General features: G+C 43.6%; 1 protein-coding gene across 3 annotated transcripts in view; it reads right to left on the bottom strand.

The window, feature by feature from the left end:
- The window catches only part of DLG1 (discs large MAGUK scaffold protein 1), a 390639-nt gene that overhangs the window by 20266 nt on the left and 346988 nt on the right, over nucleotides 1-23385 (bottom strand). For all 3 annotated transcript variants that reach the window (XM_065410859.1, XM_065410860.1, XM_065410861.1), the window contains exons 19-20: nucleotides 15785-15826; nucleotides 5502-5552 (exon numbers count right to left, since the gene is read on the bottom strand). In XM_065410859.1, the coding sequence (XP_065266931.1) occupies nucleotides 5502-5552; nucleotides 15785-15826 (93 nt within the window). The remainder of the gene's footprint in view (nucleotides 1-5501; nucleotides 5553-15784; nucleotides 15827-23385) is intronic.

Genomic DNA, 23385 nt, shown 5'->3' with positions numbered 1-23385 from the left:
TGACTTTCTGACAGGGTAGCAAAGGGAAGCTGCAAGAACAGTCATGCACCACTCCCTAGCAGCGCACGTACATCGTTTCAGGCAGCCGGCAGAGAGATAAATCACCGCTGGGTTGGGGACACCCCAGCCAGTGGCTCCTACCCTGAGCTGGGATCAGCTACTAGTCCCAGCTGGGCTGGAGGCAGGAGAGAACTTCCTCTTCCCCTACAAGGAATTGCTTGGGCTGTGTCAGACCCACCCACAGAAACCTCTCCCAGCTGCAGGAAGCTCAGCATCCTCCCTTGCTTCCTGCCCCCATCACTTCTCAGCTGTGGGGGGAGGGGTCTCTGTACAGGGAGCTGCTCCCCCATCCACCCAACCCCCATGCATCTGGACTTCCAATACCCAGACACCCTTGCCAAGCCTCACCCGGCACATCCAGAACCCCCCTAGCCCTCCATACCCAAATGCCACCCCACTGAACCTCAACCCCTACATCAAGAGCCCCCCTGCACCCAGATCCCCTGCCACCCAATCCCCACCCCAGCGCCCAGACCACCCCCCGCTGATCTCCCTGCACCAAACCCCCCACCCTGATGAGCCCCACCCTGCACCACCCTGAGCCCCCACATGCAGAATTCCAAACCACTGAACCCAAATAACTGCACCCAGACCCCCACCCCACCAAGCCCCACTTCCCCAGCACCCAGACCCCATGCTGCTCCTCAACCACCTTCACCTGGAAGCCACTGCAGAGTCCCAATGCCCCTGCACCTGGAACCCCCCTAATGAGCCTCTGTGCATCCAGATCCGCCCACACCTAGACCCCGCACTCAGCTGCCTGCACCCAGATTGTCCCACACAGAATCCTCTCACCTCACACCTGGATCCCCCCACACTGAGCCCCTCCACACTTGGTCCTGCCTGGTTGAGCCTGCGTGCTCCACACCTGGTGCGCCTGGCGCAGAGCCCCAGGATGTTTCTGGGGCAAGCCCAGGCCTTGTGCTGTGTCAGGGTCGGGTGAAGCCTCACCGCTGAATCCAAGTCCTGGGGATGAGGGAGCTGCAGGGTTATTTTTATTAACAAATAAAACTAGCAGAATTTTAAAATATTATGCGTAGAATTTTTAATTTTTTTGGCACAGAATGCCCTCAGGAGTAAATCTATATTGAAGTCAACGTGAGCTGCTGAGTGCTCCACAGCTTGGAAAAATTGATCACTTATTTATGTGCTAAAGGGCAAGATTTTCAAAAGAGCTCATCATCCAACGGCTATATTTATGAATCTAAATATAGTTGCTATATTTTCAGACTTGCTATTCTGAGAACAATGGGATCTGCAGGATGCTGAGTCTGATAGATTTTGCATCTGCATGCAATATCTTTGGGGACCAAATTGTATTACGTGTATGAACGGTTTATGTACGCAATTCTGGGGTGGTGGGGAGAGTTGCCACAGCTCTACCTGGAACTATGGACCAGTGTGAGTTGATTAAGGTGAATCACTTAGGTCTTAAATACCTCCAGAGAGGTACCATTCCCAGAGGAGGCTTGCATACACCGGTTCAAACTGGATTTTGCAGACACCATCAGATAAAGAAAGGGCTTTTGATTTAAAGCCAGATTTAAACTGACTCAGTGCCTTCTTTCTGAGGGCAGGTCTTCACTACGGGGGGGGGGGGGGGGAGTCGATTTAAGATACGCAAATTCAGCTACGCGAATAGCGTAGCTGAATTCGACGTATCGCAGCCGACTTACCCCGCTGTAAGGACGGCAGCAAAATCGACCTCCGCGGCTTCCCGTCAACGGCGCTTACTCCCACCTCCGCTGGTGGAGTAAGAGCGTCGATTCGGGGGTCGATTGTCGCGTCCCGACGAGACACGATAATTCGATCCCCGAGAGGTCGATTTCTACCCGCCGATTCAGGCGGGTAGTGTAGACCTAGCCTGATACAGCAAATGGACAGGACCCCTCTTGTCTAAGGGCCCCCAACTCCTGCGGAAGGCTTGGAAAGACTTTGGCCTATTAGGGCCCTATAAGAGAGATGGGTAACCTCTTGTAAGCTTTTAGCATGTGTATCAGAACTTCCCTTTTTTTTTTTTTTAATTTCTCCCTAATGATTTTACCCTAAGAATAAAGGTTCTTGCTTAGAAAGAGCTGTGTAGTAACTTGGAACTGCTGGCAATGCCCTCAGAGCCCTCGGAGAGAGAAAGCAAAGCATAGGTGCATAGGCAAACTGGCTTGCTAGGGATATTTCCGTGTAAGGCATGGGTCTCCACACAAGAGAGGTAATGGCTGGGAGTAATGCCTGACCAACCTGATTGTCTTCTATGATGAGATGATAGGCTCTGTGGATATGGGGAAAGCGGTGGATGTGATATATCTTGACTTTAGCAAAGCTTTTGATATGGTCTCCCACAGTATTCTTGACAGCAAGTTAAAAAAGTATGGATTGGATGAATGCACTATAAGATGGATAGAAAGCTGGCTAGATTGTCAGGCTCAACGGGTGGTGATCAACGGCTTGATGTCTAGTTGGCAGCCGGTATCAAGTGGCATGCTCCATGAGTCGGTCCTGTGGCTGGTTTTGTTCAACATCTTTATTAAAAAGCGACTAAGAGTCCTGTGGCACCTTATAGACTAACAGACGTTAGTATTGGAATTTGAAAATCAGAGGTAGATCTGCTGGAGGGTAGGGATAAGGTCCAGAGTGACCTAGACAAATTGGAGGGTTGGGCCAAAAGAAATCCGATGAGGTTCAACAAGGACAAGTGCAGAGTCCTGCACTTAGGAACGAAGAATCCCATGCACCGCTACAGGCTGGGGACCGACTGGCTAAGCAGCACTTCTGCAGAAAACGACCTCGGAATGACAGTGGATGAGAAGCTGGATATTAATCAGCAGTGTGCCCTCATTGCCAAGAAGGCCAACGGCATATTGGGCTATTAGTAGGAGCATTGCCAGCAGATCGAGGGAAGTGATTATTCCCCTCTATTCAGCACTGGTGAGGCCACACCTGGAATATTGTGTCCAGTTTTGGTCCTCCCACTAAAGAAGAGACGTGGAAAAATTGGAGAGAGTCCAGCGAAGGGCAACAAAAATGATTAGGGGGCTGGGCACATGACTTATTAGGAGAGGCTGAGGGAACTGGGGTTATTTAGTTTGAAGAAGAGAAGAGTGAGGGGATATTTGATAGCAGCCTTCAACTACCTGAAGGGGGGTTCCAAAGAGGATGGAGCTAGACTGTTCTCTGTGGTACCAGATGACAGGATAAGAAGCAATGGTCTCAAGTTGCAGTGGGGGAGGTTTAGGTTGGATATTAGGAAACACTATTTCACTAGGAGGGTGGTAAAGCACTGGAATGTGTTACCTAGGGAGGTGGTGGAATCTCCATCCTTAGAGGCTTTTAAGGCCCGGCTTGACAAAGCCTTGGCTGGGATGATTTAGTTGGTGTTGGTCCTGCTTTGAGCAGGAGATTGGATGAGATGGCCTCCTGAGGTCTCTTCCAACACTAATATTCTATGAGTCAGAAACCTTAAGTGGGTACCATTGAGGGACCATGGAGAGGGAATTCAGGTGCAGTTATCTTGAAACTGTGACACTGAGCATGACGCTGATCCTGAGAAATCTTAGGTACTCTGAAGACTCCCCCTGAAGATCTCTGAGGATCAGGATAATTCTTAAAAGTATCATAGAATCATACCAGTGCTTCACCACCCTCCGAGTGAAAAAGTTTTTCCTAATATCCAACCTAAACCTCTCCCACTGCAACTTGAAACCATTACTCCTTGTTCTGTCATCTGGTACCACTGAGAACAGTCTAGATCCATCCTCTTTGGAACCCCCTTTCAGGTAGTTGAAAGCAGCTATCAAATCCCCCCTTATTCTTCTCTTCTGTAGACTAAACAATCCCAGTTCCCTCAGCCTCTTCTCATAAGTCATGTGCTCCAGCCCCCTAATCATTTTTGTTGCTCTCCGCTGGACTCTTTACAATTTTTCCACATCCTTCTTGTGGTGTGGGGCCCAAAACTGGACACAGTACTTCAGATGAGGCCTCACCAAAATCAAATAGAGGGGAACGATCACGTCCCTCGATCTGCTGGCAATGCCCCTACTTATACAGCCCAAAATGCCGTTAGCCTTCTTGGCAACAAGGGCACACTGTTGACTCATATCCAGCTTCTCATCCACTGTAACCCCTAGGTCCTTTTCTGCATAACTGCTGCCTAGCCATTCGGTCCCTAGTCTGTAGCAGTGCATGGGATTCTTCCGTCCTAAGTGCAGGACTCTGCACTTGTCCTTGTTCAAAGGTACAAAAGCTTTATCTTGCTATAACTTTAAAGTGGACACTTTATTTCTGATGTACTTCATAAATGCTATTGTAATTATATACCGCACATGCAGAGTATTCTGAACAGACAGCCTTTTTAATTTCAAATTCCAAATATCTGGTATAGATCCTAACAACTCAACACTCAGCACCTCAGAAAATCAGTCCAAAAATCTATAGCTATTGCCCTCGTTCTGACCCCTTTCTAACTCTGAAATGGTGGTTGGACCTAGAAATAACTTTAAAATGTTAAAAAGCTATGAAGGAATTTTGGCCAATTCAAAATTAACTGTTATCCTATTAAGTTTTACAACATTTTGACCCCCCCTCCCCCGCCCATTTTCAGACACAGTTTTGAAGCAAAAAAGTTTCACTTCCAAAAATTTTGAAAAAAATCCCACTATGTGACTAAGCTAATGAAAGTGGTCCTGCAAAAATGCTGGGGTGGAAAGGGATATTTAGAGTAGGAACAAATAGACTCCTTTTTCACTAAAAGTTTTCAGCTGGAAATTTTCAAAAACCAAAACATTTAAAATATTTAAATGTTTCTGTGAAAAATTCAATTTTCGAAAAATGGTCAAATACAGCGAAAAAAATATTTTTACCAGCTATAGTTGGAACTTTAAACAGGTCAATAATTTAGAGACATACTACTTTTTTTTGCTGTTCTGGAATGGGGAAATAGAATTAGAGCAGATAGGAAGATATTAGAGTATTTAAAAACAAGTAATCAAGCTCTATGATCTGACAGGATTCAAATTCAGATAAAACTCTTAAAAATAAATTATCCCTGTGTAAAGTCAGTGGTGTATAGATATTACTAGGGACTAGCACTCATTAGTATTAATGGCATTATAATGTATGTACTGGAATAATATTGTAATTCATATACTGTATAATAGGTTTTTGGGGTGTTAAGTGTAATGTCAGTGTCTAGAGACACTTGGAGCATTTTGTCTGGTGGCAGCTTAAAAACTAACAGATTTATTTGGGCATAAGCTTTCGTGGGTCTGAAGAAGTGGGTTTTTTACCCACGAAAGCTTATGCCCAAATAAATCTGTTAGTCTTTAAGGTGCCACCAGTCTCCTTGTTGTTTTTGTGGATACAGACTAACACGGCTACACCCTGATACTTGGAACATTTTGATATCTCAATAAATGTATTTTTAAAAAAATTTAATAGGTTCTACAAACCTTCTTGTTGGCTGACTGGTTCATAAGACAAGACGTATTCTTCTTGGCCACCTAAAAATTTAAACACATATGTAACGAAATTTGCTGAACTGGTAAGTAGCTTTTGTTTTAAAAAATTTTGCAGACATGTAGAAATCTTTAGTCCTTTAATGAAAGAAAATTAGATCAGACAATCCTCAACAAAATATGTCATGATAATACTGATGAAGGAAGTTCTCTATAGAGTGATACATCAGAAAATCACAAATATGAGCCAAACAAAAATTTCATAATAAAATGGACATACCTGTTTTATTAAATACATAAGGTGTAAATAACCTTATTTACAGCATGAAGATTTTTATGGGAAATGTTAGCATGTTTAATTTACATCAAGCATGAGATAAGAGAAGTTTTAGGCACTATTAAATGCTCTTGCAAATGTTTTACTGAACACAATGCATGCATGCTGTCATTCACTGCTAGACGCAGAAGCACTTGCATTGAGATCCTTTCTACACTAGATAGTCAATATTTAGACTGTAGATTTTCTTGTTTTATATTTAAACAAAAAAAGCCCAAAACTTGTATACGACTGTCTTAAGCTGTTGCATAAGCTTTTTCATAAATCTATATTTAGCCAAAATATCTGTATATAGTACAGTTCTTAATTAAGAAAAGGCATTTTTATACTGTATATGCAAAATAATGCTTATCAACACATTTTATTTATGACAAAGGAATTTTAAATTTGAACTTGGAAAGATGTAAATACTGAGACTGTTAGCTCCAGAAAGCACATCAGCAGTGAATGAGATAAAAACATAACTTAATATTGACCTTCAATAGCTGCAAGCATTTGAAATATACTTCAGCTGCCATCACTGCACTATTAAAAAGTTTAGTGTTCATCATGATGAAAATCTTTCACAGTAAGATTTTATTAAAATCTATTAATCAAGTCAACTAATTAACAGACTATAAAATTAAAAATTCAAAAGCTAGCAATTCAGATTACACATTAATTATTCTTTAAACAAGTTGTCCTTTTGAATATTCAACTAATACAACTAATAACTTGCTTGGCTAATTTTTGGAGAATTCATTGAAGTTCATCATACACATTCATGTGTAATAAGTGACCCTACTGCTGCTACAATGGTATAGCAATGGATGACATCTGAAGGTCTTTCTAAATTCATATATTGCTATAAATATCCCCCACCCTCTTTTATTTCAAAGCAAAGAGCATGCTTTTAAAACAACAACAACAAAGTTTTTAATCTCAGAGGAAATGGACATTACTTACCTCTCACTGGAGGTTCTTCAAGATGTGTGGTCCCATCTGTATTCCACACATGGGTACCAGGCACCTGAGTCTGGAAATTCTAGCAAATAGGGTCTGTTGGTCCACATGCGTGCCGTAGATTTTCTTGTGCTCTGAACTGAGGGCATAAAGGGCAGCACAGACTGACACCTGTCCAGTTCCTTTCCTTATCGCAAATCTAGACGTGATCCACAGCAGAGGGGACAGATGTGGGTAGAGACCACACATCTTGAAGAACCACCATTCCAGTTATAAGTAACCAACCTCCATTTCTTCTTCAAGTGATGGCCTCTACATGTATTCCCACACGTGGGAGATTAGTAGGCAGTATTCAAGGAGGAAATGGTGGGATGCAGATGTTATGGCTTTCTGCAAGATTGCTGTCCCCACAGCTGTATCTGTAGTAGAAGACTGGACCAAAGCAGTGTCTTGTAAAAGCTTGTAAGGAGATCCAGGTAGCTGCCCTATATTTTTCTTCTAAAGGTATGTCTCACAAAGATGCTGTAGAGGTTGCTTGTACTCTGATGGAATGGGCTGTCACTAGGGCATCACTTGGGATCTCAAGCAGGTGGCGGTGAAGTATAAAAAATTTACCCCACGTTTTCCGAAATTTTACCAAATAGCATCAGCTTTGCATGCTAACTAAAACAGCAATTCTGCAGCAGATGGGAGTGTCTTGTTTTGTGGGGTGGGGGTGTGACTAAAATCCACACCTTGTATGGAGGCCATGGGGGCAGGAGGTGGAGTTTAGGGGCTGGGGGTGTGGAATAGGATCAAGAGACTTGGCAGGGGGGAGGGAAATCCCAGCAGAGGGATGATGTTGGGGTAGACACCCAGAGGTTGGGGCGTGGGTACAGAGGCTGGTGTTGGGTGAGCCAAGAGGGGTAAGGGGATGGGCCTTAACAGATGTAATCCGGAGCCCCAAATTACTGGGAAGGATTGGTGGATTTCTGTGCCATCCCCCCACTCCACGGTAGCATCCTCTGGTGGCCAGGCTGGCCCGTCACTCCAGCCAAACGCCTGGGACTAAACCAGCCCAGCCCAGCCTCATGCACTACTAGGAGATGGCAGCAGAGTCCTGGGTGCCACCTGCACAGGCTGTGCAGTAAACAAGGCCTGGCAGTGGCAACACTATTCCCCAGGCCAACACCATAGTACCCCTTTCCCAGAACCAGCACCTCCAGAGCCAGCTCCAAGTCCTTGCATTACCCCTTCTCTACGGACAGCATGCAGGGAAACCTAGAAAGGCAGCACCACCCCTGCTGAACCATCAGTAGTAGCAGCCCGAGCTCCTCTGCCGCTGCTGTTCTCTCTAGGAGGGGAAAGGAGACTTGCCTGTTCAGCACCGCCCTGCCTCTGAGGCCACAGCAGCAGCAGAACTACCAGCCTGGGGACACTATTCTACTGAATGTGTCAGGAGAGCGTGTGGCGGGGAGGGCTTCGCTCCCTCGCCTGCCCCCCTCTCCCCCCACTGGCACCCCTGGCTCTCACTCCCTCTATGGGAGGGAGGGGGAGAATGTGAGATAGTTGATAGCAAAGGGTAATGCAGGCTGAAATCCATTTAGAGAGCCTCAGGGCAGATACAGCTTCACTCTCTACCTCTCTGTTATGGTAATAAAAAGCCTTGGTGTTTTTCTAATTGTTTTTGTTCTTTGCAGATAAAAGGCCAGTGCCTGTCTGATGCACTCCTCACTGGGGGCCTGCAACTTTGGAAAAAATATTGGTAAGTGGTTAGTTTGACTGATAAGAAACTCTGTAATTACTTTGGGGTGAATTTTTGGGTGAAGGCAAAGAGAGAGCTTTGCTTTATGAAAAGTAGTAAATGGTGGATCTGCCATGAGTGCTCCCAGCTCACTCACCCTTCTTGTTCATGTGATGGGGCCTAGGAAGGCGACTTTCATCCTGTGATGGGACATAGAACGGGTGGCTAATAATTCAAAAGGAGGTTTGGTGAGAGCTGACAGAACAAGGTTGAGGGCCCACTGAAACACTGGCCTTACCAATTGTGGAAAAGATCTAGTAAGTCCTTAAAGGAATCTAGTTGTCATAGGATGAGTGAAAAGAGAGTGATCCTCAATAGGAGGAGGAGCAACACTGATTGCTGCCCGATGGAGCCATAGCTAACTGAGAGAGAGACCTGACACCTTAAAGGCAAGTAGGTAATCTAGGATAGCCAGGATCCCAGTGGACTCTGGAGATAACTGGTGTTGTCATGACCAAGAGGAGAAATCTTTCCATTTGGCTTAATACCATTTTATAGTCGAATCCTTTCTGCTCTGGTTGAGGATGGATTGAACCGCTATTGAGCATTGGGGGGAGGGATAGCTCAGTGGTTTGAGCATTGGCCTGCTAAACCCAGGGTTGTGAGTTCAATCCTTGAGGGGGCACTTAGGGATCTGGGGCAAAATCAGTACTTAGTCCTGCTAGAGAAGGCAGGGGGCTGGACTCAATGACCTTTCAAGGTCCCTTCCAGTTCTAGGAGATGGGATATCTCCATTAATTTATTGTATTTATTTTTATTTATTTATAAAGCTCTACATCTAATGTCCATCCAAATACAGTACCAGTCCTTGAGTTGCACTGGCACCGATTTGAGATGCCTTATTGTGCCATTGTGTTAAATCAATAGATCCAGAAATGGTCAGATGTCGATGGACGGACATGTCAAAATTCTCAGGAGGTCTGAGAATCAGCCGTGACTTGTCCAACTGAGCTCAATAAGGATGACCTGAGCTCTGTCATGACAGATCTTTTGCAGGACTTGTGGCATCAGAGGGACGGGATAGGAGGTCCCTCCAGGGTAATAGAAGGGAGCTGCCCTTTGAGCCTCAGCCCAGAGCATTCTGGAGCAGTAAAAGAGAAGTTTTATGTTCTCTTTTGAGGCAAACAGATCCCATGACAGTGTTTTCCCCACTGGCTGAAGAGGTTGTTGAGAACAAAATTGTGAATCTCCCATTCATGGTCTGTTGAAAAATATCTGCTGAGTGTCTGCTAGGGAGTTCTACATGCCTGGTAGATACACCGCTAAGAGAGTGATGTGATGTCTGATAGTCAACGTCTGGAGTTGGTGTATCTCCACACAAAGAGGGAGGGATCTTGTTTAAGGAAATAAGAATGACCCTACTGGGTCAGACCAAAGGTCCATCTAGCCCAGTATCCTGTCTTCCGACAGTGGCCAGTGCCAGGTGCCCCAGAGGGAATGAACACAACAGGTAATCATCAAATGATCCATCTCCTGTCGCTCATTCCCAGCTTCTGGCAAACAGAGGCTAGGGACACCATTCCTTCCCATCCTGGCTAATAGCCATTGATGGACCTATCCTCCATGAATTTATCTAGTTCTTTTTTGAACCCAGTTATGGTCTTGGCCTTCACAAAATCCTCTGGCAAGGAGTTCCACAGGTTGACTTTGCATTGTGTGAAGAAATACTTCCTTTTATTTGTTTTAAACCTGCCGCCTATTAATTTCATTTGGTGACCTCTAGTTCTTGTGTTATGAGAAGTGGTAAACAACACTTCCTTATCTACTTTCTCTACACCAGTCATGATTTTATAGACCTCAATCATAGCTCCCCTTAGCCGTCTCTTTTCCAAGCTGAAAAGTCCCAGTCTTATTAATCTCTCCTCAGACAGAAGCCGTTCCATACCCCTAATAATTTTTGTTTCCCTTTTCTGAACCTTTTCCAATTCCAATATATCTTTTTTGAGATGGGGAGACCACATCTGCACACAGTATTCAAGATGTGGGCGTACCATGGATTTATATAGCGGCAACATGATATTTTCTGTCCTATTTTCTATCCCCTTCTTAATTATTCCGAGCATTCTGTTCGCTTTTTTGACTGCCGCTGCACACTGAGTGGATGTTTTCAGAGGATGTTCCCCCCTGCTTGTTTACACAGAAGACAGTTGACATATCTGATATTACTTGCATGTGACAGGATCGGCTGAGCAGAAGGAATGCATTGCAGGTCCAACAGACTGCCCTTAGTTCCAGTAAGCTGATGTACATCCCAGCCTCTTGATGGGTCCAAATCCTGGTGTGGTATGATTGTTCATAAGAGCTCCCCAACCCAATATGGAGGCATCTGACTATAGTTGCCTCTGATACAGGGGTCAGGAAAGGAAATCCCATCCCAACTTTCTCCAGCTTTGTTCACCAGGTGAGAGAGACGAAAATCTTGGCTGGAACTGTTACTTTGGCATTGACATTGTCTTTTTCTGGTGAGTAGACAGATTGAAGCCAGGTCTGTAAACAGCAGATTTGGAGCCTGGCAATTGGTGTAATGTGGATTCATGAGTCCATGTGGCCAAGGATGGAAAGGCAAGTCCTGACAGTGGCATGAGGTTTGAGGGTGATGTGATGTTCTCCACTCCAAAGCACCCCATACTTGGTGGTGTAATTATGATATGTTTTGTACAAAGTATGCCTTGTGAGGTATCATTCTCAAAGTTTTGATCTGCTAAACATTAATATCTCGTTGGATTGTATGTGCTGTCATTGTATGCGAAGCTGTAAAGTTTTGCTATGCATTTGTTACTGAAAGATGTTGTGAAGTTGGAAACACCCACAACTAGACAGTGCTAATGGCCCATCAGCAAAGACAGTGGACCATGGAAGAGCGTATCCTCAGACAGCCTATGGATAATGGCTGCTATGACTCAGCAAGGCATGCAAGGGCATGTGGCCAGACCACATGACACTGAACTCCATTTTGGTACCTGTATTTTTCCACAAAAGGGCTGGGAACTTGGCTTAGAACAAAGGGGAGAGTCTTGCCATATGGAGAGACTATAAAAGATGGGGAGTGACATCATTTTGGAAGCTCAATCCCCATACAAGAGAACACCTGGAAACACCCGAGGATCAAAGACTGAACTGGGGGAAGTGCTGGTCCCAGGCTAACGTGATTTCTAGCCTGTGTATGGAAGCTTGGTGGACTGCTTGTATCATCAGTCAGGGTGAGATATTGCTGATTCAAATCCTATCTAGTACATTAGGCTTAGATTGCAGTTTTGTTTATTTGCTAGGTAATCTACTTTGATCTGTTTGCTATCACTTAATTAACTACAGAAAAATAGATTTTAACTTGTTTTGTTTTATCTTAACCAGTGTGTTTTTGAGTGAAGAGTTTGGGAAAATCTCAGCTCAGTTAACAAAGGCGTTGTGCATATTCCTCTCCATGTCGAGGGAGGACTGAACTGGGTAATAAATTCATACTGGTCAGGTTTTTGACCAGGGCAGGACAGTACAGCTCTGGGGTCCTAGGCTGGGGAGCTGGGGGGATTAGAAAGGGTAATAGCCTCTCTATTGTTGATTCATGCAGTGGCTGGCCAGAGCCTGCATGTAACTGCAGCTGGGGATGTCCCTCCCTGTGCGACTGCTGGTGGGAGTATAGGACCGGGAGCGGTCTGCAGCTTGTCACAGCAGCACAGTGTGAGAGGGAACCCAGGCTGGTGAGTCAGAGCGCTCAGTGGTACCCCAATTCCAGGTTGCACTCCGGGAGTGACTCATCACCATGATAAATATGGGGTGCTTTGGAGTGCAGAATGTCAAGGTGATGTGTTTTATTAGATTGCTCATGATGTGGAATCTCTCAGTGGGAAGATAGACTCTTGCTGCAGTCAAATCCAAGGTTGCTCCTATGAAGTCTAAGGTCCTCAGGGTAGACTTTTTGTAGTTGATGGAAATTCCCAGGGAAGATGGAGTAGGAATGCTGTTGCTGACTAGCCTTCTGTGATGGACCTGCCTGTCAGAAGCCAGTTATTGAGATACAGAAAGACAGTAAAACTATTTCATTTCATCCAAGCTGCTACTACTGAAAGGACATTTGTGAAGACTCTGGGTGATGCAGCTAGTGTGAATGGAAGGACCCTGAATTGGAAGTTGTCCTGCCCAATGAGGAATCTAAGAAACCTTCTGTGGGAAAGGTGAATATATGTATGAAAATGAACATCCTTCACCTTGAGGGCTGCAAACCAAGTGCTCTCTTCCAGAGAGGGGATTACTGATGCCAGTGTGACCATGAGTTACTGTTCATGACCCCTACTCTCGTGAGAGGGTTTGCTAGGCTTAAGAGTTTTTGCCTCGACTCTGGAGCTTGTGCTAGAGGGGCACTGCTCATTATTTGAGGCTGTTATATGGGGTGGAGATGGGGTCTCTCCCTAGCCTGAATCTGAATAGGGTTTCATAGCCTGCTCCATGAGGTGCTTCCACAGACGGAGCTCTCCTCCCTCCCAAGTTCAGGGAGGGAAAGAATGGCAGATACTGCACTTTGTGGCAATATCCCAAGGCAATAAAAGCAGCACCAGTGGTCATCTCTGATGGAGAAGGAATGGGAACAGGGGAGACAGTTCTTGAACCCTGGAACTTTTGGCATAATCCCCCTTCAGAGGGAGAAGCATCCCGAAGTGGGGAGTAACTGTAAACTATAAAATATTAAAATACTAACTACTAAACTATTTACAAATTGTATTATAGTTTCACAAAAAAGGAAGATTAAAATGGATATGGAATTCCAACTCAGGTCATGTGGCAGTAATGAGGAATTGGAGAGACGTTGATTCGCACTGCCCCTTTATGTCCTCAATTTGGAGCACAAGGAGATCTACTGCGCATGTGTGGATTCTGCTTGCTCAAATTTCTGGACTCAGGCGCATAGATACCCACGTGTGGAATACACATAGGGACCATCACTTGAAGAACTGTCATTTATTTTAGATTATTTACTTTGTGGTCTGAGTCTATTATAGCAATAGATGAATGCACATCAGTTTGAAATTTTTTCTTAGTAGTTAAGATAAAAAACATGCAACTCGGATAACTGAACACCTCAAAAAGTAACTCATGCAAATGGATTTAGAGAAAGACAGTATATACTTTCAGAACCTCTTTTAGGCTAGAGAGAGAAACAAAGTCACTCAACTATCAACTCAGCTATGAGGGACTCCAGCTAATATGTAATCAAATACTTTTTGAAAAAAATCACTTCCCTATAAAGTCAAAAATCAGTTAAGCAAAACATTAAACAGAAACAGCAATAGCAAATATAAACAACCCATTGGTTGAGGGCAAAAAGTATATATTGTCAATACTGTTGAACACTTTAGAAAAACAGATATTAATAGAATGGACCTTTTGAACAACCATACTCATCTGTAATCAAGATAACTTTCATATTAGACAGCAGTAAGAAGAAATTGAAGAGGTAACTTTAATAAAAATAATTATTGCTTAGAATTACACATTCTGTCAAGAAATTCAACAGAACATTTATAATGTGCATAGAGTTTTTGCCAATGAAGAATAAAGATCACATATCATCACCTATAATGAATCACCTATCATAAAGACAAAATAGAAGCACTGATGAGTGACTGGAAAACTTAAGAAAACAGCAGCTTTCAAGAGACACTGTCAGGTTAATAAAACCGAGTTTTTTAAGCGTAAATTTACCTATGTGGCTAACATTACCAATTAGTTAACTTTTCTTCATCCTTGCTGTTTCTGTTTTGTATTACTCTGTTTCTACAATACAAAGACTAGTCAGTTTCACTTTTGTTAATAGTTTCTTATCAATTTCACTTTCATTTTCTCAAGAGTGCAGCAATATCAGGGTTGCAAACACAGAGAATACTTGTTTGCTTAAAATATTTTCTATTAATGATATTCCTATTAGTAAAATTTAGTTTTGTGCCAGAATTGACTTGGCAGTGTCCGTTTAAAAGGATGCAAAGCTCCCAAACTCATTTACCTGTTCTTGACCCATTCCCCTACCTTCTGTCCAAACTCTATAACAACAGTTCCTAAAATACCTTTCAGGAATTTATACTTGGCAAACAGACAACAGGTGGTGAGCCCTGGCTAAAACTCACAGTGCTAAGGTATGCCTGTCTGTTACCAGGTTCTTCAGCTCTACCAATTTCCTGTATGTTTCATCTATCTGTTCTATTGTACACTATGTCTTGATCCCACAAATCACTGTGTTTGGAACACTCCTGTGCCTGCTTGGAGCCTTAGTAATTTTGTTGGGGGGAGAGCGGGGTCTGTCTACATGAAATAAATTGCAGGATCGAAGCCCTGAATAGTAATCACTTTGGGAAAGGGACTATCTTTTTAACACAACTTTGTACAGTGCCTAGCACAATGGGGCCCTAAATCCCTGTCTGGGCCTCAAGGTGCTACTGTAATAAAAACAACAACATTTAAACTCAGTCTAGTCTTTAAAATGCATCATGCAATTAGAATGACACAGTCCAGGGGTTTAATTTAACAACATTAATTCTGGTGCTAAATACTAGTCATGCATTGTATATAGCCTTTGAAGACAACTCAAAATAAGCAGCCCTATTTGACAAAACTACTAAGTAAAAGCCTGAAGAGAAGGAGAAATGAACACCAACTCACCCTCACCTTCATTAAAGATATTTACATATCACACTTTTAAAAAAACAAGTATTTCATAATTAAGCATGCAATTACGCCTTGAATTTATCAGCTTACATTGTTAGTACAAAACTTACTAAGTGCTTGTCTACAGAAGAAAGTTGCACCGGTTTAACCAAAGGTGAAATTTTAAACTGATTTAGTTAAACTAGTACAAAAGCTCAAGTGGACCCTCTCACTTCAGTTTAAACCAGGCTGATTTTGATTCAGTTTAAGTCAATTAGTCACTCTTATATCAAAATAAGAATGTTCACAAGGGGTTCGCACCAGTTAAACTAAATCTATTAGTAAAAATCTATTTAAGTAAAAATGACGCAACTTTGTTTTGACAAGGCCTAAGTACTCTCAGTGATATAAACAGAAAATTTCTCAGCAACTCATCTGAGCAGATAAATATGGATTTCAGTTGGAGCTGATCGGGTGATCTTATTTTATGTATCATGTGACTATCTGGGAAAAAATACCCAGACAAACCCAAACTTAAAGGTAGTAACAAGGATTCAAAATAAAGAAGGAACTTATAACACTTACGGTAACTACTTTCACTATCGCTGGCATTAGAGGTTACATGTTCTGAAATTGCAACAGAATGGAAAAATAAGGAAAACACACTAAATGACATGGGGTTCAAAAGAAAAACTGACAAACATAATCAAGATGAAAGACAATACTGACACTGATCAAGGATATGAGACCCATAGATAATGCATATAAAAGATATTTCTGATAGCTCTCATCATTTAGCTCAATATTACACAAAAAGAACTGTAGTAATAAAACATTTTTCACATAGAAATAAGACTATGAAAAAAATATGAATCCACGTTTCACACTCAGTCCTGCAATCCTTGTGCATTTACCTCATGAGGCATTTTTGCTGTGCAAAAGCAGTAGGACTGCATCTTTAAGGTATGTTATTGTCCAAGCTTGTTACTAATGCAGGATGCACTCTAGAGACATGTCACTAATCTTCACAGAGAGTCTAGCAGCAGAAAATAATGGAGTATACACTGAGTATAGTAATTAGTTCAGTAGTAGATACTTTACCTTTTATAGTATGTTAATTAACCCTTTATAATTTATCTGAGGTGCACTGCAGAATTAAGATCTACTTTGTTTTCTGTTTTGCTTTTAAGAACTTAACAGTCTTGTGCCGAGTATCAATATGGAACTCATGCTTTTCACATAATAACCAACCCATTTTATGGTTTGTTTATCTTAATAAAAATGTGTTGTGTGGTTTATCTTAATTAAAAATGACTGTTTTACCAGATTTGAAAGTTTCTATGCTATATGTTGTTTAAAAGTGAAATATACTTTGCTTTCCATTTTTAGAGACTTATGTACAGCAACAGTTTATTAACACAGGTGAAGGATGTATTGATGTATTAAACTGACAGTTTAGAGAATGCATAAAGGGTATATAAATCAGCATTTGATACAGATCAAACCAGCAGATGGAAGTTTACATGGGTAGGTTTTTTCTGTGTTCCCTTTGTTATGACTTAAAGAACAATATACATGTTTTAATAAGAATTTTCTTATTCCCTTCCCAGCTCAGCTTCTCATCCTACTTGATCCTATAGTGAATTACTAAGCCTGTACTTCTGATACCACAAGCTTGTTGTCATGGAGAGTATTTGTGATCTCACAAATTCAGCATGGCTCTTTCACTCCAAGATCATGAAGAAAGTGGATTATGAAGGAGGGAATCCATGGTTGAAATATAAATAAGCTTTTAGTGATTTAGCAAATATTACAAAAGTAAGTTATGCGCAGCATGACAGATAACCTGATTAATGTTTTCAATATAGTGTCTGACCTAGAGGACTGAGTGATAACATAGTGTTTTGCAAACGTGTGCTCTGAGGCCCATGTGAATATGTCTATCACAGGGACATTGTTCAGGAAGGCTATAGATGTAGCAATGGCATGAGTAGAGTGGGATCAGATCCCTGGTGGGGGTTCCTTGTTATGCAGTTGATAGCAGAGTTGGATACAAGTAGAGGTCCATTTAGATAGTCTCTGGGTTGATATTGCACATCCCTTGGAGCATTCTGTTGTGGAAATAAATAGTCTTAGAAAGAACCAAACCCTTCTGGAAATCTCCAAGTAAAACGCTATGGCTCGTCTGACATCGAGTCTATGTAGGATGATCTCTTGTGAGGTCCCATGTGGTTTTGGGTAAAATATGGGAAGCTGTATGGGTTGGCTTAAATGGAATTTCGGATGTGGTCGCAATGTGACCTTATCTTTAGTAAACATGGAGTAAGGGGGCTCTGCCATCACTGCATCGATTTCACTGACCTGTCTAGCTGAATGACTTGTGAGATTAGAGGTATCGGTGGGAATGCATACATGAGTGATGTGTCCCATGAGATGAGGAAGGCATTCCCTAGTGACTTGGGTGCTAGTCCTGCCCTGGAGCAGAAAAGTGGACATTTGTGGTTTGTTGCTGATGCAAACAGATCTACAGATGTAAAGCCCCATTATTGGAATATCGATTGGAGGACACTGTCGTGTATTTCCCATTCGTGTCCCTTGGAGAAGTGTCTGCTTATTGTGTCTGCTGTCATATTCTGACACCCCGGGAGCTAAGATGCTAAGATGATTATGTTGTAGTGAATGCACCAGTTCCACAATTTCAGGGCCTTGGTGCAGAGTGAATAGGAGCGAGGTCCACCTTGGCCATTGTTATAGAACATGCATGCTATGTTGTCAGTCAGTATGCAGATCGATTCATTCTGTATGATTGGGAGGAAGTGCCTGTACACATTGCATACCGCTCAGAGCTCCAAGAGATTGATGTGGAGCTGAGTTCCATCGCTGACCACTTGCCTTGTATGGAGTACTGGTCTAAGAGAGTGCCACAGCCTATCAGCGACGCGTCAGTCGTGATTATTAGTGATAGAGGATCCTGTTGAAAAGGGATTCTTGTGCAGATGTTTTCTGGTTTTGTCCACCACTTTAGTGACACAACGACCTTTGAGGGTACTGTCACTCTTTGGTTTAGACTGTGTTTGCTGGGAGTGTACACAGTGCTCAGCCAGCTCTGCAGGCAAGGCATATGTAATATCGTGTGTCTCACAATGAATGTCGTAGCTGCCATTTGACCTAATAGTTGTAGGCAGGCTCTGGCAGACGTTTGAGGGCTGCTGGTGACTGTTGCAACAGTGCCCTCCCCTGTGTGGAATCGAGGTAGGCACTGATGAATTCCAGTTGTTGCACTGGGGTTAGTGTAGATTTCTGTATATTTATCTGCAACCGTAGTGTCTGGAACAGTTCAATGGTTGTCTGCACCATGTGTGTCGCTTCTTCCTGAATTGTACCTTTTAGTAGACAATTGTCCAGGTACAGGAAGATCATCACTCCTCTCCTTCATAAGTGGGCCACCACTACTGTGAGGGTTTTTGAAAAAACTGGAAGTGCAATGGAAAGGCCAAAAGATAGTACTCTGTATTAGTAATAGTTGAGCCCTACCGTGAATCTTAAAAATCGTCTGTGAGCTGGGTGTATGATAATATGAAAATAAGCATTTTGGAGGTCGAGGGCTGAAAACCAGTCCCCCTTGTCTAGCGCTGGAGTAACTGTGGCCAGTTTGACCATTTTTAATCTGTGATTCTACACAAATTTGTTGAGTTTCCAAAGATCTAAGAGGGCCTCCATCTGCCATTTTTCTTTTTGATGAGAAAATAATGGGAGTAAAAACCCTTCTCTTTGTATTGAGTTGGAACTTGCTCCACGGCATCCAATTGTAGGACATGGTTCATTTCCTGTTGTAAAAGGTGCTTGTGAGAAGGGTCCCCAAAGAGGTACGGAGACGGCTGTAGGGTAGGGGATAAGGAGAGGAAGGGGATGGCATAACCTGATTTTATAACTCCAGTACCCATTGGTCCATTGTTATTGCTGCCCAATCATGGTAAAACGGGTGCAGGCGGTGGCCAAAAGGTTGGATAGGAGTATCTGACAGCACAGTATTGTGGGGGAGAATGTTCAGACCCTCGACCAAGATTTTAAAACTGTGGCTTGGTAGTAGATGGTTGTGAGGATGAGGACTGAGTTTGAGGAGGCCTACGTCTTTGTGAGCATTGTTTATTTCTATTCTGGTCAAATTGCTGTTGTTGTGGGCGATGGAAAGAGGTGTCTCTGCCCTTTTGATATGGTGTGTACCAGCGTTGCTTATTAGGCCTAAAGTGCGCAGGGTGGCCTAAGAATCCTTCATAGTGTGAAGGACATCGTCCATTTTTGCAGAGAAGAGCTTCTCCTGATCGAAAGGGAGATCCTCCACCTTGAGTTGGAGCTCTTTTGGAATACTGGACGATTGTAACCATAAGGCCCTGCGCATTACGACAGCTGTGGCCGTCGTTCTTGAAGCAGTGTCTGCTATACCCATTGAGGCCTGTAAAGCCATACGGGCAATTAGTTGTCCCTCGTTCATGATGGCAGTGAACTTGGGGCGTTTTTCCTCTAATAGAACCTCAAGGAATTCTTGTAGTTTACTGTAGTTGTCAAAGTTGTACTTTGCAAGAGGGGCTGAGAAATTGGTGCGATGGTTGGCAGCTTCCACCACCAGGGAGTTAGGTTGTGGGTTGGAGAAGAGAAAGTCCATCCCTGCAGCTGGTACAAAGTACTTCCTGTCAGCTCTTTTACTTGTAGGTTGTATGGCTGTGGGGGTCTGCCTAATATTTTTCTGCTGGCTCCATTATGGCATCGTTGATGGGGAGTGCAATTTTGGATGAAGTGGATGTCTGTAGGATATGTAGCAGCTTGTGCTGGATTTCTTGCACCTCATTAAGTGGAATGTCTTGGCTGGTGGCTACTCTTTTAAAGAGTTCCTGAAATTGTTTCAGGTCGTCTACTGTAGTTGGAGGCGGTGGTCTGACGGCTTCGTCAGGGGAGGAAAATGAATTATGAGCTGGCAAAATGCCTTCCTGGTCTGAGCCTTCTTCCTCTTCATATTCCACGCCTTTGGGTGCTTCCGACGTGTCCCTACTCTGGGAAGGTAGAGGAGGGCGAATTTCCCCTCAGGCTGGAGTCAAGGGTCTAGTATAGTGGGCCCTATATGCCTCCCAGGGATCCCAGGGGGGCTACTGCAGAGGGAAAGGCATCAGTGGGCGAATCCAGGGCTGCCCGTACCATTGTTGCATCTCTCGAGGTTGGCAGGACTTGGTCTTAACGGCCTCACATGGAGGTCTCCTCTCCATGGGTGAAGAGTGCTGGGAAGAGAACCGGCTCCCACATGTCCTCTTCTTCATCGCTGGAGAGAGGCTGGGGAGCAGGTGAAGTGGTTAGCTGCTCCATTAGTTGGCCTGGCGATCCCTCGGTGCTGAGCACTGGCAACCGGGGTACCGAAGAAACTGCTGTGTCTTTCTGGTGTAGAAACCGTTGCGGAGCTATGTGCTTCTGTGGTGGTGCAGTTGGTACTGATGCGGTCAGAGCCGTTCTCGGGCTGTCCATAGGTGCCAACGGGGACGGCATTGCCTGTGGTACCGCTCTCAGTACCGACTCCCACACCAGGGTGGTCAGTGCCATGCAGGAGGAGAGTCTTGACTCCGTTCCAGAGCGGCGGGGCTCGGCAGAGGTCCACAAACGGACAGTGCCAGAGGTGCCCGGAGCCTCAAAGATGCTCACTCTACTCAAGCTCGGCACCAAGGATAGCAACCTCGCCGGGGACCTTTCTTTCTCTGACTGACCCTATTAGGGGAGATCGCGACTCACTTCCTGGATTATTTCGAAGACTGAGCACTCCAATTAGCAGAGGTTTTGTTCAGGGAACCATCTGCTGATGTTGATTTTTGTACCTGAAGAGGAGGCTGAAGGGACTTTTCCAGCAAAATCATCTTGAGGCGGAGAACTTGATCATGCCTTGCCCTGGCTTTAAAGTTGCTGCAATGGGCATATTTTTGAGGGATATGGGTCTCCCCCAAACAACGTACACACGATGAGTGACCGTCTGAGATGGGTATCACCTCACAAGAAGAGTCACATCGTTTAAACCCGGGCAAGCCAGGCATCGTGACCGTTAAAGTTTCCCAACGGAGAAAGAGTGGGAAAAATAACAAAAGAAAATATCTATAATAATATTTTTTTAAAAGAACAATAACTAACTAACTAAACTAGACTTACTAAGCTACAGCTAATCTAACTATTTCTACAGAGAGAAAAAATGAAGAGGCAGCACGGCCAGTGAGCTCCGTCTGCAGCCCAGGACGGTTGAGAAGGAACAGAATGGGTCGGGTTGTGCGTGCACTACATGAGGTGCTAATGGCTCCACAAGACGACTACTGCACATGTGCACCCCGACCGAGCATTACTACTGAAAATCTCTGATCTGCGGCACAGGAACGCACCAACACTTAAAGTGGAGCACCCACAGGGACACTACTTGAAGAAGAATAAAGAGAGATGAAAGTCTACCTATAGAGCGTGAAAGAATTGCATCCTGCGGAGGACACAACAAGCAGTATGCACCTTGGAGACACCATTTCATCAGTTTATTAGACTAACCAGTTGTGCATGCGGTGTTGTTATAGCTGTGTTGGTCCCAGGATATTAGAGAGACAAGGTGGGTGAGGTAATATCTTTTATTGGACCAACTTTTATTGGTGAGAGAAACAAGCTTTTGAGCTTACACAGAGCTCAGTGGTGAAGAAGAGCTCTGTGTAAGCTCAAAAGCTTGTCTCTCTCACCAACAGAAGTTAGTCCAATAAAAGATATTACCTCACCCACCTTGTCTCTATAATAACCAGTAGTGTGACACTATAGTAATGGGCATAAGAACATAAGAATGGCCATACCGGGTCAGACCAAAGGTCCATCTAGCCCAGTATCCTGTCTACCGACAGTGGCCAATGCCAGGTGCCCCAGAGGGAGTGGACCTAACAGGCAGTGATCAAGTGATCTCTCTCCTTTCATCCATCTCCATCCTCTGACAAACAGAGGCTAGTGACACCATTCCTTACCCATCCTGGCTAATAGCCATTAATGGACTTAACCACCATGAATTTATCCAGTTCTCTTTTAAACCCTGTTATAGTCCTAGCCTTCACAATCTCCTCAGGTAAGGAGTTCCACAAGTTGACTGTGCGCTGCGTGAAGAACTTCCTTGTATTTGTTTTAAACCTGCTGCCTATTAATTTCATTTGGTGACCCCTAGTTCTTGTATTATGGGAATAAGTAAATAACTTTTCCTTATCCACTTTCTCCACATCACTCATGATTTTATATTCCTCTATCATATCCCCCCTTAGTCTCTTTTCCAAGCTGAAGAGTCCTAGCCTCTTTAATCTCTCCTCATATGGGACCTGTTTCAAACCCCTAATCATTTTAGTTGCCCTTTTCTGAACCTTTTCTAGTGCCAGTATATCTTTTTTGAGATGAGGAGACCACATCTGTACGCAGTATTCGAGATGTGGGCGTACCATCGATTTATATAAGGGCAATAATATATTCTCAGTCTTATTCTCTATCCCCTTTTTAATGATTCCTAACATCCTGTTTGCTTTTTTGACCGCCTCTGCACACTGCGTGGACGTCTTCAGAGAACTATCCACGATGACTCCAAGATCTTTTTCCTGACTTCTTGTAGCTAAATAGCCCCCATCATATTGTATGTATAGTTGGGGTTATTTTTTCCAATGTGCATTACTTTACATTTATCCACATTAAATTTCATTTGCCATTTTGTTGCCCAATCACTTAGTTTTGTGAGATCTTTTTGAAGTTCGTCACAGTCTGCTTTGGTCTTAACTATCTTGAGCAGTTTAGTATCATCTGCAAACTTTGCCACCTCACTGTTTACCCCTTTCTCCAGATCATTTATGAATAAGTTGAATAGGATTGGTCCGAGGACTGACCCTTAGGGAACACCACTAGTTACCCCTCTCCATTCTGAGAATTTATCATTAATTCCTACCCTTTGTTCCCTGTCTTTTAACCAGTTCTCAATCCATGAAAGGACCTTCCCTTTTATCCCATGACAGCTTAATTTACGTAAGAGCCTTTGGTGAGGGACCTTGTCAAAGGCTTTCTGGAAATCCAAGTACACTATGTCCACTGGATCCCCCTTGTCCACATGTTTGTTGACCCCTTCAAAGAACTCTAATAGATTAGTAAGAAACGATTTCCCTTTA

Source organism: Emys orbicularis, chromosome 9 (genome assembly GCF_028017835.1).
Source record: "Emys orbicularis isolate rEmyOrb1 chromosome 9, rEmyOrb1.hap1, whole genome shotgun sequence".
Taxonomy (NCBI): Eukaryota; Metazoa; Chordata; order Testudines; family Emydidae; genus Emys; species Emys orbicularis.
This window is presented reverse-complemented; position numbering and strand designations above follow the sequence as displayed.